The 15,628-nt window shown below is 43.4% G+C and overlaps 1 protein-coding gene across 1 annotated transcript; it reads left to right on the top strand.

Annotated features, from left to right (window-relative positions):
• The first annotated feature begins 950 nt into the window (after nucleotides 1-950).
• lrrc38b (leucine rich repeat containing 38b) lies at nucleotides 951-15,322 on the top strand. Its single transcript, XM_041959807.1, has 2 exons — nucleotides 951-2,167; nucleotides 15,075-15,322. Exons 1-2 carry the CDS (start codon nucleotides 1,540-1,542, stop codon nucleotides 15,320-15,322), a joined length of 876 nt encoding a protein of 291 aa, XP_041815741.1. The 5' UTR covers nucleotides 951-1,539.
• The last annotated feature ends 306 nt before the right edge of the window (nucleotides 15,323-15,628 follow it).

Raw genomic sequence — 15,628 nt, 5'->3', positions numbered from 1 at the left:
CCATTTGGGAAATTCAGCACACATTCTGAATGAATCGTCTTCTCTCCGTTATGGTTTCGGACTGATGGCTCCTCTGGTTTCCTCAATTTGAGGTTTTGAAAATACATAAATGGAGAGAAAAATCAATTAATACAAAGATCATAGCATTGCAGGCATAAAATAAAGAAGTGCATTTGCAAGGATAAAGGCTAATGCTGTATATTAACAGGTGTCAGTTATCCATTTGTAGACACAACTGATGAAGATTCTCCAAAGGTCAGGCTATTCTCTAAAACTGCAACCAAGTGAGGCTCATGGTCAAAGCAGCAGCTTGTTATTATGAGAGGATTACAAAGGAGATGAAAAGATTACATACACTCTAAATGTATGGAAGGAAAGGAGGATGTAAAATTTCTTAAAATAAAAACAGCTGTTTGAGGACATCCAGCTGAATATACTTTAAAAATAAAGCGACGGCATCATAAATAAACGTCCTCTTTATTTCAGATTTTTCCAGATACAACTGATCGTCATTTCTTCCCACTATAGGAAGTGACATCACATGTTGACAGCATGGTTCAGGCACGCCTCCCTGGAAATAAGGAGAGGGGAGAGGGCATGAGAGAGACCGTGGTAGATTCGGAGGCAGACATTGGATTGGCATGGCTGTGTGCAGCTCAGCGCTGCCGTCTACGTGCGTGAGGCTGCCGCCTGGACGTTTGGATTCTCTCTGCACTGCAACGCAGCCTTGATCCGGAGCTGGACGCCGCGACGCCGAGCCTCGCTGTGTTTTTCACAGCATGTTGCAGGGCAGTGGGAGATAGACAGGGAATAATAAAGGGGGGTGGGGGGGTGGGGGCAACCTTACCACACACTTGAGCGATGGTCCGTGAGCTTCTGTCTCTCTCGTTTCACACCGTGAGGCTTTTCCACGCAGGGACCCGGGACTAATGGAGGGATGCAATGATGTTACTCTTTGCTTGTCATGCTTGAATCACAGCTTCATGCATCCTTTTGTGTCAGAGACCTTATTGTCTTTGTCTGTCACTGCCGCCAGATCAACTGTGGGGTAGCGTGGCGGACAGAGCTCCCTCCTCAGCCCCCCTCTCCCTCGTCTGTGCCCCCGGCTTCTCATCACTCCCGGCTCGCTCGTGTCTATTTACCTCTCTTAAGCTACCCTCCCCTCGCTGTTGAGCTCCGTCTTTCTCGCTCTCCCGCTCCCCGCCGCTTACTATCTCCCTCTCTTCGCTCCTTCAGAGCAGGCGGTCTGCTGCTCTGTGCATGCAGCTTGCTACATGATCTCCTGGAAACCGGTTTTCGCCGCTGCTCCGCCACCTCGCAGTTCCTCAGCCCCTCCAGATTCCCGTCTCTACCGCGGCAGGATGTTCTTTCACGAGGGCTGATCCCCGTCCGCCCCCTTTCACTTTCCCCTTTCCCTCCCTTGTCCTGATCTCCCGCCCTCTGACCCTCACCCTCTTGTTCTCTACCCCCCACCCACCCACTCCTGTTTGCCCTCATCCTGAGCCTCTTTCCCCCATAATTCATTTCACCCCCTTGACCATGTTGCCATGTGTCTGCTGGCTCCAACTTATCCTCATCTTGCTGTCCTCTGTCTTATGGACCCGGGGGGAAAATTGCCCAGCAACCTGCCTGTGCCCAGATCCTCACACTGTGGACTGCAGCGGCCGCGGGCTGACCCGTCTACCCGATGAGATCCCCCTGGATGTGCGCAGGCTTTTGCTGGCCGACAACTGGATACCCCGCATCCCCTCGGACTTCCTGGTTCTGTACAGTGACTTGGTCTACCTGGACCTCCGGAACAACTCCCTCTCCCACATAGAACCGGGGACTCTCAGCACCACTTCCAGGCTGGTCTTCCTGGACCTGGGCAGCAACAATCTGACTGAGATCCCCAAGGGGACGTTCGGGGAGTCCCGGAGCCTGATCAAACTGCGGCTGGGCAACAACCCGTACCTGAGCATGGTGAACGAGGAGGCTTTCCTGGGCCTCACCTCTCTGAGAGAACTGGAACTGGAGCGTAACGCGCTGTCCACCCTAAAGGTGGGGGCGCTGAGTCAGTTGCCCTCCCTGCGGGTGGTGAGGCTGGAGGGCAACCCCTGGGTGTGCAACTGCAACTTTGCCAACCTGTTCACATGGCTGACGGAGAACAGTCACAAGCTTCCAAACGGTAAGTAGCAACACCAGAAGCGTTTGCTCTCCATGTGTTTGACCCAAATAAAGCGTATCTGAGCTCAACATACAACAGTATCATGGCTAATCCACTGCCATAACACTGCTCTGGTCTATTTATGTTTTCCCTGTAGGAGAGGGAACCCTCCTCCCTCTCCCTTGTTCTAATTTTATCCCTTTCTTCCTCCACTCCCATCGCCTATAATGTGTGAGACTGAGCATGTAACACAACACAATGGCTCTTGTTTGGAAGTGAAAAACTACGAGGACGCTTTGTTTCTCATTTCCAAATTCAAATTAAGACGCCAACTCAAAATGCAGCGTCGTCCAGCGTGGAGAAAGAACAGAAACATACTGAGAATTTCATCTTGCAGTTTCTCTGGTTCCAAATTTCACCGTGCATATAAACTGAATTGACCTCTATCCTGCGTGGACGTCGAATCGATCAGTTTTGCTGCTTATATTTATATAATATTTATGTAATACTTGCCATTTGGTGGACACTGTAATTCAGCAATATTATCAATGATTTTTTTCCCCCCACCACCAGTGAAAATCAAACCCCTTCTCCTGTTCCTGTGCTTATCGCTCTAGCCATGTGAATTTTTAGGCCAGTACTATAGAGTCTGTCTGCCACTGTGATTCAGCCTGGGGGATTGAGTTAGATAACAGAGTTTGGAGTTTTGGTGTATTTGAGCGTGCAAGGCAGTCTGAATGTGTGCATGCATATCTGAGAAACAGCACAAGACAAAGGGGATCACCGTGTCTCTTTTGAAGCGTTTCATTGTGGGTAATATCTGCTTACAAGGAGCTGATTGGTCTCAACGTCCAGAGCTGCTGGATTCTCGGTTCTAGGTTGCGAAACACGTCCTGGATGAAACACAAACCCTCACAGTTGATCAGATCTGGGCAAATATTAACTCTCAAGTGAAAGATCTAGAGCACCTATCAAGGCCTAGACAAATCATCTTAATTATGTTTTGTTCAGAAGGAACCATACATGTTTTAGTTAGCCATGTGTATATTACTCCTGACAAAGGACACAGACAACAGTTATCTCTTCAGTGCGAGCCAGCACGTGGGAGCCGAGGAGGCAAAAATAAACAGATCTGCCATTTCATGACTGGCAACTCGTGCTGTTATCATATTCACACCAGAGTGTAGATTTGACACATTACATGATTTTGTCCACGCGTGTTCGGGGTGTATTTGAAAAAGTCTTTAAATGAAGCACATGTTCAGATGCAGGGTGTTATGCATACAGGTGTAGAGAGAGTGGGAGCATTTATTTCTGTCACTGTTCTGAGGTTGTTCGGGGTGTGAGACGTTAACCTGTTTATAAAAAGAACAGGTTTTTTTTTTATCTGAGGAAGGACTATAGGCATCAGATATGAAAAACAGAGCTGGCAACTGACGAAACCTCATGAAACGTAACCATGAAAGCCTCTACATGTGGTTATTGTGATGTTTTTTAATGTTGTAATTATGCAAACAACTTCATAACAAATACAATCATTTTTCTATTTCCAAATGAGAATGAAAGACCAGCTCAAATTCCACTTGTGACCTGGCAAAAGCTTCAACTCAGCTCCCCTAAAAAACTGTGCGGCTGTTGCAAACTGCTGACAACTCACAAAAGCACACTCCTTGTATACATTTAGGCCACGGTGTACTCTGCTATTGATGCTGCTTTCGCTTTCCTCGCCGGTCTTCCTGCATTCGCCCCAAAAACAGACAAGTTTGGACCTGTGGGGAAGCAAAGTTGATAAACTGGCCATAAAAAAACCCTAATTCCCGCTTGAAAGAGGCAGCAAATGCATTAATCACAGGTTCTAAGTGTCGTCAACTGCAAGGCATAATGAATTGCATTAGTAGAGCTGGCCAGGCAGACATCAACAACAAAGAAGGAGTCAAAGGCCCGGCCAAGCTGCTGGCATGGCTGCCAACTGGCCCCTGTGTATACACACACACTCAAATTGAGTTAGTAAAGCGTATCTCACATCATATGCAGCTCTTACATCCCCATCAGTGAGTGTTTGCTTTATGACCCCGGGGACGAGTCCACCAGCTTACAGAGATCACACACACATGCGTGCTTATTTATATGGGAAGCGTAAAGTGGTCTGCATCATGTATTATTTTCTTTTCAGCCTATAAAAGGTGTCTGGGCTTTGGAATGTGAATAATGCTGAAGGACTGAAGGACTCGTTTTTCTGCAAAGGATAATTCTCGACAGTTGAAAGTTGAAGGGACTATTTTTCATCGTCTCCTCTAAGGGGACGCAAATTAGTTCTGTAACAGGTCAGAAAGGACAAAAAGACTCTCCACTGAACTGAAAATATCCTCGGAGACACTCCTCTCGTCGCCCTCTGTGTATAATTTGTAGAAGAGTGGCTTTATTTTTCATACTGTAAGACCTCAAAGTGCAGCGCGACTGGCAAATACTCTTGAAAAGTGCATGTTTTGCTTATATTTGTAGCGATACAACATGCTAATCCCCCGCAATCTGTCACCACCAGCAGAAGTTTATACTGATTTACTGAGTTTTACACCAGATTATCAAAATCTAAGAAGTTTTAACCACACAAACCCTGAACTGCCAGTTTTCCCAAATAGATGCTCCACTGCTATGAGCTTCGGTGCTGCAGGAAAACATTCAGACTTTTGAGCACACAGTAGCACAGAGGATTATAGTGGGCTGGATTTACAAACATGGCCATTCCACACATGCAGACATCTACTGCCAGACCTAATTAACATAATGACTGAGCTCTCCATCACGGAAAAATGCGATGACCTATTCCCTGGAACGCTGTGTTGGAAGTGGCTGCACGATAACAGATGGACACTCATTAGTGAATGGGGTTGACTTGATAAGCTTTTCAATATGTATCAATTGGAACAACCGTCATCGGTGTGGGTGTTTCAGCTTAATATCTCATTCATCATCGAGGAAAATCAATTACAGAGGCAGAAATGACTCTTTAAATTGGACATCAGTGTGCTTTTTCCATCCGTGTCTGCGTTGCATCCTCACGTCTGTTTCACCATACAACAAATCTGTTTGGATTTAAGGTGAGCTTGGCCTCTCTTAAAACCAGGAGCTGCACTGATGTTCAAAAGACATAAAGGTTAAAGCCTCTACACATGTTCCCTGCATCCAGATTCCACTCTACACGCTCATTCTGATGCTTATTCTGTGTGCAGTGCGTTCAAACTGACAAAATACATGAGTGAGGGGTTTTAGTTACACTGCTGTTGAAAGAACGGCAGCAAGTGCAGAAAAAGTGTGAACAATGGTGAGAAGCTCCAGAAACTATTTAGAAAACAAGCATCAAATCTTTGCAGTAGTGGCACTGTTTGATTGATGTCAGTCAGCCCACATCCTTTATCATTTCCTGTTTGTACACAACACATTAATTTTCTCTATATTATCTGCAAGAAAGGTTTGTTAGTATAAAAGAACGTCCTGTAAATCTTATCATGCAGAGTGGATTTGGGACACCCTAACACAGGGGCACGTTTGCTCTTTCAAGCTGTTGTTTTTACCTTTAAAATCTGGGTAAAGTTCAGGAGTTGGGAATCAGCTCATCAGCTAAAAGTAGGTGTGTCTGTAGATTCCTCAGTAGCGTTAATTAGGCTGATGGCTGCGCGCGGTTTATTGATTGAACATCAGCAGTCACTACTTTCAGAAAACGTCAACGATCCGAATCTTAAACTAATCTTAAGCATTGTTCATGAAACATGACAAAACTGTCTTGCTGTTTTAGAAGTCAGATATCTGCGGTTCGCTCTGTGACGGCCTGCATAATGCAGCAGCCCGTGCTGTAAACCCAATTCCCATTCCATTTTTCACATCCTGATTTCCCCTGTGCTTTCAAGTTCACAAAGCAGCACACTTTTTTTGTTTGCATAACTTTGATTACTGCAGGTCAGCATGATGAGTGGGTGGAAGATTTTTTAAAATTCTGGGGGGGTTTTTGGGATAGAAAAAAAAAACAGATCTCCTTCCACACGGCTGTGTTTTGTCTCCTACGTGCAGCATTCAGCCAAGTGTTCATTCTGAGCTGCAAACAATCGGACAGGCGTGCATGGAACTGGCCGCATCTGTTGTTTTTTGGTGCCGTTTGTTTCAGCCACCAATCAGGTTCTTAAATGTTTTAACGGAGGGGTGAGTGTAAACATGATCCACCACTGTCTCCAGTGCTCTTGGGTTAAGGATGAACAAAGGCCATGTATAATTCAGAGTGACACAGTTCTACGGCACATTGGCCAGGGTAATTGGAGCCAGAGCTGCCTACAGGGCAGGAGAGGCCAACTCCCATGAGAGACTGAGGCTGAAGCCCTTTCGTGGCTTTGCTATCAACACTAGTCATGACCTGAACAGTTTCACTGCAAAGTAGCAGTTCATGTGACAGGGTCAACGTCTGAATTTTCCTTCGCAGCCGATCAAGTTGCTCCCAAGAGACCCGTTACCCGGCCGCACAAGCAGCTCCGAAGCCACTGACCGGCACTACATAGCACGCACATGATGCCATACCGCCCCACATGGCGTGACTTGCTATCTTTACAACCCCTGGATGTGTGATGAGAAAATATCTACTCCATTAACACAGGCTGACAGCTTCTTTTATCTTGGCCTAATTTCATGTTTATTTAAAGTTGGGATGTGAGAGGGAGAGGGGGTGCTGGCGAGAGAGCGCAGGGTGTGAAAAGGTGGACAGAATTACAGAGTGCGATGGCATCAGCTGCTGCTCGCACAGGAACGGAGAGGGATAATCTGCCAGTGTCAGAAATAAAAGGTGAAAAGCCAAAAGCTTTATTTCACCTGCAGCGTGCAGCATCGAGGATGATGGATACTTCCCTGTCTGCCCGTGTATGGTCGAGTGCGGAGCACGAATTGCTAAGAGCTGCATATTTAGCAGTTTTGGATCATAATGAACAGCGGCAGAAGACAAACTGCTTTTTATTACGACGAAAAAGCGAAAAGACGTCGACCAGTATTCATAGTATTCCCGTCTGAGCGATCTTCTCTTGTATTTGGGAATTGGCTAATTTCTGTGTCTGAATTTGTGCTTTTGTGATGAGACGTTTTGAATGTGGCACAGTGATGTCAGCGAGTCTCCATGCAGAAGGAATCCCCTCACGAATGATTCACCCTCACCCCACTGTCGCATGAATGCTTGTCATTTTGTGCATTCATAGCACACATTCTACACACTCTCCAACTCCCACTCTTCTTCTACGAATCCTCACCGTTTTTCCTCCAGGTTTCCCTCCGACTCTTCCTGTGATCACAACTGAATAATTCTGCAATTATGTCTGCCTGGTTCTTTTCACATCTATTGAGTATTGGACTTGAGAGGCACATCCATCTCATTTAATAAAGTAGAGAGGGGACCGTTTTGTGAGTCATTATCGCAACTGGATTATTTAGGCGGACTGTCTAGACGCCAGTGGTTTGGGAACGGGACTTTAGCATGAACGCCAACTCCTGCAGGAGTCTGCAGACGTAGATTGTGGCGATCTTGCCTTCGCTAGTGGTGCAGAGATCAATCTGGACAGACAGTGTGGTGTTGAGGGAGGGGGGGGGGGAACAAGCCTCCAATATCAGTCTGTCACAGCTAGGTAGATCAATCACAGCTGAGATAGCCTATCCCCTATCCCCTCGACTGGCTGTAATCCTAAATGTAATCCATCAACTGTCCGCGCCAGGAATGTAACATAGCTGTGTGGCCCGACAGCTGATAGCGTAATGGCATGATTTGTGTTAGGTTATTGTATGGTAGCCTCTTCAGCCATGCTTTTTGGGGCTATAGCTGTGTTTGGGATCATGTATGAACTCCAGAACTGTGTCACATTACTTATTCCCAAAGCTGATATTGACCGTAGCTTTCATTAAAAATGGCTTCTCGATTAGTCACCTCGTCCACTGAGATACTTGCTACAGATACTTGAACAAATAAAGTTACTGATATGAGCACCAAACCAAGATTTTCTCTCCCGCTCCCACTTATACTGTAGTTATATTGTGTACTGTCTTTATATTACTATGTCTCTTTTAATCTTGCTTGCTTTTAAGATAGTTCTGTATCATGTCAATCTACATAAAAATTCAAATCTTCATAAAAATGTTGGGAACACCTGCACTGGGTATGAAAAGATAACTCCAAAACCAGAATTTGTTTGAGAAAATGTACATTTTAGCAAGCTACGCTAGCAACTGTTATCAGTCATCGTACATTTTTTGCATTAGCTGCTTTAGATTGGTATTTTCTGAATCCTACAGCTAGCTCATGCTGAGTTCAATTTAGAATGCAAATAAATGCTCAGCAACATTAAATCTAATAAGGCAGCAAATATAAAGAGAATAAAAGGGGCCTCAAAACCGAGCCCTGTGGGACACCACAAGACGGTGGAGACATAAAGTCTACGACAGAGATGGTGAAAGTTCTGTCAGTGAGACAGGATTAAAACCAGTCTAGTTCTGTGACTGATATGGCCAGCCAATCACGTAACCTCTCGATCATGACACAACACAGATTAATCACCCTCATTAGAGGACATCAGAATATCATTAGAAAAGCTGTTTCCATGCTGTTTCCAGAACCCTGACTGAAACTTATCATTAAGACTCTCCAATGCACCAGTGGCTTGATTGGCCATAACCTTCCAAAAAATTTCTGACAAGAATGAATGTTTAGATATAGGGCTGTCGTTCTTGGCCAAAGCAGGGTGAGTAGTGAAACCAGATGCCAGCAAACAGAGAATAGCTCCTTTTTTAATCAGCTGAATTGATTTTAACCTCATAACAGATTTTGCTGCAGTTATATTGCCACTGGTTTGTTGACAGTCTGGTCCTTGGCTAAGTGGATTAGTGTCAGAAATTTCATGAGAACTTGGCATAAGCTTTCTCAAACCTGCTGGAGTTTTTAAGCTGTAGTGGGTTCGATTTTTGTTTGACATAAAGCAGCTCATAGCAAATTAGCGCTTCCATGGCAGACTCAGGTTTCAGTTTCGTGCATCTCTAATCTGAGGTCACATTGACGAGCACCGCATTTACACATGGTATTGAAACAAGGTATGTATCCGGATACCCGGATACCAAACCCTATTGTCTTGCCTCTATGTTTACATCCGGGATTTTTAACGTGTTCTCGTTATCACTGGGATCAGATCTGTCCCACCACAACAAAAAATCAGCCCCAGACTCCCTTTAAAAAACACACAATTTTGTAAGTTGGCTGGCGTGTAGGCTACTCTGCGACAAGATAAATGATAGGCTTGTTAACAGCAGATCAGCTGCACAGATAAGTGCAAGGCACACCGTCACACACGGTTATTTCTCACTGTATATCATTCATTTTCCACCCGTATTGCTGTCATTTTTCATGCAGTTCTGTTGGCTAAGGCATCTTTTGGTGTTTTAATGGTGCAGAATAGACATATAATTTAAAGTCCTTTAAATTAAACAACAATCTGCATTATATGTAAGATAAAAAACAAGATCTGAACACAGTACGAGCCAGAATATAGTCCGGCAGATTCTGATTACAGAGCATTTACAGCTTGCATTTACTTGCATTTTTCCTTATCCGGATAACACGTCTGGAGACAGATTGCATTCTTCTACCAGATGTAAATGAGGTCTCAGCCTGGATGTCCTCTGTCAGTGAAAGATTTTTGTCACACACAAGCTTGTAATGCTGACAAACTGTAATCATGGTGCTTGTTCCAGAAGATTCCACTTTTGGCCAAATACCACAGCTGTTCAGTAATTATCCCCCTTCTTCATACAGTGCAATAAATCTGCATGCCCTATTGTGTAATTTCAGTTCTTAATTGCGACAGTGTAGCTCCAGTGGAAAGCTATTACAGTATCTCTCCTTGCAAATCTTGTGTGTTTTGTTGTAGTACACACAGAGTTTGTATTTTATTAAAATAAATGACAAATATATGAATATATACATTTCAGCCACCTAAAGTGTAGCTGTTGGTATTGCGTTGTGTGCTCATATATCTAGACTGATATGAAATTTGTGTTACGATTGACAATAAAAAGATTTGAACCTTGTTTCTCTGTCTGACTGAGGCACTTGGTGCATGTGATTTGGTTGTTGTTGTTGTTATGAGCTGCAATTTTTGTATGAAAGATGCTACAAATAAAGTTCATTATATTATTATTATTACAATGAATGCACACAGAAGGTTTCACAAATGTATTTTTTTTATATAGAACTGACTCTCCACATAAATGCATTTCTTATGCACATGCAAATATTTCTTGTTTTAAATAATTGTGGTATATGTTTTTAGAAGGATTTGCAATTTCTATCAAAAACATATTTGGATGTTGTTACATCCAAGCAAGCTGCCTTTTGGGAACTTCACTGCATTTATGTGAATGCTTGCTAAGTAACTAGCTAACATGTTAGCGTTATATACTGCTCATAGGCAACCTATAGGATCATCTATTAGCTGGTCAGCTAATGCAGTCATAACTTAAACATATTTAATCATGCATGACAGGAGAGTTATCGCTTAGCTGTGGAGAGCAGCTACTGTGGAGAGAGTCATTTATATATGAATCCAGAAATACATACAGTTTGTGAATCCTTCAGCGTGCATTCATTAATGTTGAGGCTGATATGACTCCATAGCCCATCACTGGCCTGTTCTCCAGCTCTGCTTTTATCACACTAAATGTGATAATCCCATAACTCCTGCAGAGGCCATGTGTTCACCAGGATAATTTCACTCTGAGATGTTTTTAATCAGGCATCTAAGGACAGACAAGACCAGACAAAACTGTCCCAAAGGCAAAGGCCAAGTCTCTGAGGTGGTGGGCTACTTTGCCATGCAATAAGTGCACCATGAATATAAATATGATCCATTTATCTCAGGCACAAACAGACAGGACAGGCGGTCCAATATATTGGATTTTCAGATGCATTCAGAGCTTTCTTTGTCCACAGTAAGATGTGTGGCGATGACGCTAGAGGTGAAGTTTGTGTTATTTATTTAAACTGCTGTTGAACCGTTAATTACAACAAGGTCAGTGCATCCTGTCTGCGTCTGCCTGTTTTTGAATACTCTGTTTGTACGTTCTATTCCTTTCTCTACGCCTCATGATTCATCTTTTAACAGTCAGACATTTATTGGAAGGGATTTTATTTTGTATGAAATCAAAAGTACATGGCTGGGGTTGTTTTGTGGCAACCGTTAGATTAAATCATAGGTCCAGCCACTGCCATTGAAAAAACACTGTAAGAGAATTTGGAAATGATACAATAAAACAAACAAACAAACAAAAAAAACGTTTTCCATAAAAGCCCTGCTGAGTTAAACTGTCATTTGGGAACTGAAGTGGTGCTTTTAGCGTGAGCCATGCAGCTCGTTATGCAACACAATTCTTAGAATATTAGATTTAAAACAAAACAAATATTTTGAGCTTATTGCTCCGACAGATGACATGAAGCATCTCTAAATGTATTGTGCATTAGTTTGTGAGGCCAGAGGCCAGCAGGTCAGTGCTTACTCTTCAGTCACTCACTTCCACACTCATCGCGGGCGCTTCGTCTGGACCCCTTGGCGTCACTTTTGAAGGCACTGGGTCCCCCTGTAGCATCATTTTTCAACATGCAGTGTAGTCTGATGGACTTCAATAGACAGCCCGTTCTTACTACAAAATGATGTAGCATGAAGAGACCATAGCATAAAAGTCCACCTTCGGAGGAGGCTGGGTGGTTAGATGGGTCAAGCACAGGACTTTCACCCAGTATTTGTTTGCCAAGCGAGACCAAATATGAAGCTGAATTCTTCTGTAACTCCAGTAACGTACATAACATAAAGTATGTGAGTAATGTGATGAGTTGAGAGTGAGAATGTGTTCCTTCAGTATTCTTGCATGTTACTCAGACTGAGCAGTTTTCTCACATGCACGAGGCAACGAATTTGTTTTGATCTCCGGTTCCCACAACATACGGCAGACATGCCTCAGAATGAATCATGCCAGGAACCAGTGTGCTCTTCTCTGGCTCCACCGGGATTGTTGATATTGGCCCCTAATCACTTTGGAGCCTCATTCTTGATGCTGGGTTTGCTTCTGACTCACTTCATCTGATCCTGATCCAAGGCTACTTGAGTTTTCTGTGGAGCTTGTCCAGCTTGCACTTGTGCTACGGTTCTTGCAGGCCTGGTTGTGGCCTGTGTCTATGCTGTGATGGGAGCGATGCCAGCCATTTCTAAAAAAGAACACTAATTAGGTTGAAACAAGTTACATGCAGTAATGAGGTGTGAATTATACTTAGACTTGATGACATTTTCATGTAGGAACAATAACATTTAAAGGGTAAGACTGGTGGTATTCTTTTTTTTTCTTATTGAAAGGAGCAAAACATTGCAACATTGACCCAACCCCACATACACTATCCTGATGCTGTGAATGCTGTAGGGTGCTAAGTGTGTATTCATTCACAGCTGAAAATAGACCCCCGACGAATGCACAGCTGGCTTTAATTGAACTATTTGTATGTTTGAAAATTAAAGCCATTGGTCAGATGATTTGATTGTGTTAAAGGGAAATGTGTACAATGGCCCCCCAGTGACCAACACCATCCATCCATTCATTGCAGTAATTACTGTCAAAGCTTTTTGTCACACGGACCTTATTTAGAGATGCAAGACTGCAATATAGGCAGAACCTTTTGCTACTAATATTAAATACTTTTTACAGGTTAAAAAACAAAAACATGCATTTAATGTACAACCAAAACAAACTAAAGTTTGTTTGTTTGCCTGTAAGCTTGATGTGTGTGTGTATGTGTGTATATCTCGTGTCCTCTACTAATTGAATGTTAAAGGAAATGTGAGAAACTGTATCTTGTATGAAGGGATTAGCGTCACTAAGTTTTATCATGCTCTTAAAGAGTTCAGTTACAAACCTAATTAGGACTGTAGAGTCAATCGGAGGAGAATTGAAACCAATTCCATGTCATCACTAATCCATTATTTCTTTTTCCATTGTCACTTAATACGTCTGAAGCTGTTCAAGCTATTTACTTTACAAGTATTTGGACATTTACATATGTGACAGATTGAATAAGGAGTATTTTCCTTTATCTGTTATAAATACATAGCATATTTTATAGTTGACTTTGTGTTGAATTGGACTGTCAGCCATAACTATTTTATTTTGTTAATATGAAGTTCATGCATTTTATTGTGAAATCCCATAGGAAATATTCACTGTTTTATAAGAGGTGCATTGTGGGTGATCAGAAATAAAATGGAAGTGTGTACAACGTCGTGTGGCAGTCGTTGACCCTTTACACATACACAGGCTCATTGTTGCTTCGAATTTTGTACTTCAGTTTTATTATCGACTTTGCTACAAATCTAAGGTCAGACATTAAATCCTGGGTTAATTCAGAATTAAAGCAGCTTGATGAATGAACATGATTGCAGCCAATCACAAGAGAAGCTTTTGCATCTGTATTCTAACAACCGACTTTCAGGCAAAGAACCAGAATTGATGTACTGCCAAGTGTGTGCATTTGCATGTGCAGTATCGGTGGAAAGTAGCCACCCACATCGCAGGGCTTCATCTCTACCCACCTGAGCATGCATCCACATCAATGTGTCTAGTTTTTCATACAGTACATTGTCAGTATGAAGGTAGCTACTGGCTGTATGGATTGTTTGCAGTGGTATGTCAATTATGAAGTATGTATCATCCACTGATAAGATGGTAAAGTTGTCGGTGAAACAAGTTGAATAAATGAGCATGTGAACGTGAGCATCCTCTACTGTAGCTTCAGTGGGACAGTGTTCAACATATACACTGACATTGATACAAACTGACCCTAATGATCCAGTGCCGTTCTCATTTGTAATCAGGAGCTGGAGAAGAAGACTCACCCTTGAGAGCCGCAGTCCCTGTCCTCTTCCATTTAAAAGATGTCTGAACAATAAACTACGTGAAAGTGACAGAGCCACAGAGAGCGGCGCTCGCTGATTTATCATGCTATCTGGAGATGAGCTTGGTCAAGGTGCCCACGTCTCAGACGGTGCCCTTTACCGATGCATCAGTGAGTTTTTCAGATGTGACCAGGAAGTCGTATTTAATGAGGAAGTATATTCTTAGAGGTTTGCCTTGTGCAGCTGGCAGCTGAAATTAAAATGATTTAAATGGATGTTTATTACATTCTCCAAACCGAAGTACAAAAGACCCAAACAAATTTGTCTTGTTGTCAGAGGCGCAGAGATGGGCTGAAATCCAGAGCAGCTTCCACTGCACTGCAGACGCCACAGGACAAGCAAAGCCTCTCTAACAGCGCAAATGAATAATTTTAAATGTTCTGTACAGTATATAGTAGATATATAGTTAACAGTAGACAATAGTATCACTGTGCTTCACAGTTTCTTAGTATTTCGACTTTGTTCCCACGCTGAACCCGCGGTCCTGTGGGTGGGTGTACTGTATAAACAGTACAACTTCAACTCATAAGTGAAGACTGCTGATTGACCTCACAGTTATTAAATCAGCTGAAAAAATAATGCACCGCTCTCTTGAATTCAGATCTTTTGCAGCACTATCTGAATTAAATATTTGCGTAGAAGCAGGGCACCTCGACCTGTGATAACTTTAGGTGTGAGCTGGTCTTATTCACAGATCTGCATCACCATTAGTTTAAGATCTTCAGAATCAATTAAATAACGAATAAGTTTCATTTGTACGGTGTGTATCCTGCGCAGTACTGAGGCAGAGCTGTTCTGTCTGCTTGTTCTTCTCTCTGCCAAGTGCATACATTTGTCTAAATGTCCATAAATATGACATTGATCAGTGCAACTCTGGTCCAGTAGTCTAGTAAATCCGTCTAATCTTATTTCCTGTTTCAATGCAGGGGTGGAAGGCATGGAGTGCTCCCTCCCCATGGACGGCAGACGTGTATCCCTGACCCAGCTCTCAAAGGACAGCTTCCGTGAGTGCCAGGCCACCCTGACTCTAACAGACCTGCTCATCATCATTTTCTCTGGCATCTCAGTCTCTGTGGTGGCCATCATGACAAGCTTCTTCCTGGCTTCAACTGTTCACTGCTTCCAGCGCTGGAGCAAAGGCACCAAAGGGGATGATGAGGAGAGTGAGGAGTGAGGGGGATGTACTTTTAAGGGCCTGCGAGGTCCTGGCACTTCAAACAATGAGAGGACACCGCGGACAGTGTGCGCTACATGTGTACAAGTTTCACGCTGCTTCCTCCCAGGTGAATACCCAGGACTGTTCAACGGTAGGATCTAACCCCGGTACGGTCGCAGTTGTTTCCTTTGCACATGGACATCTGAATGATGGTAACGAAGGACATTCCCAAGGAATGAGCCAAAGTCCGATAAAAATTAGCGAGTGCCCTGCTCCGCTCGCAAAATGATGTTATAGAGCTTGTATTTTGGGCTGTGCGGGAGC

Source organism: Chelmon rostratus, chromosome 2 (assembly GCF_017976325.1).
Source record: "Chelmon rostratus isolate fCheRos1 chromosome 2, fCheRos1.pri, whole genome shotgun sequence".
NCBI lineage: Eukaryota > Metazoa > Chordata > Actinopteri > Chaetodontiformes > Chaetodontidae > Chelmon > Chelmon rostratus.
The sequence above is the reverse complement of the archived record's forward strand: the minus strand, read 5'-3'. Positions and strand labels throughout refer to the sequence as shown.

Coding starts and splice junctions, on each gene's coding strand:
- lrrc38b (XM_041959807.1), top strand. CDS start 1,540: ATGTTGCCATGTGTCTGCTGGCTCCAACTTATCCTCATCTTGCTGTCC. Junction 2,168..15,074: donor CAGTCACAAGCTTCCAAACG/GTAAGTAGCAAC, acceptor GTTTCAATGCAG/GGGTGGAAGGCATGGAGTGC.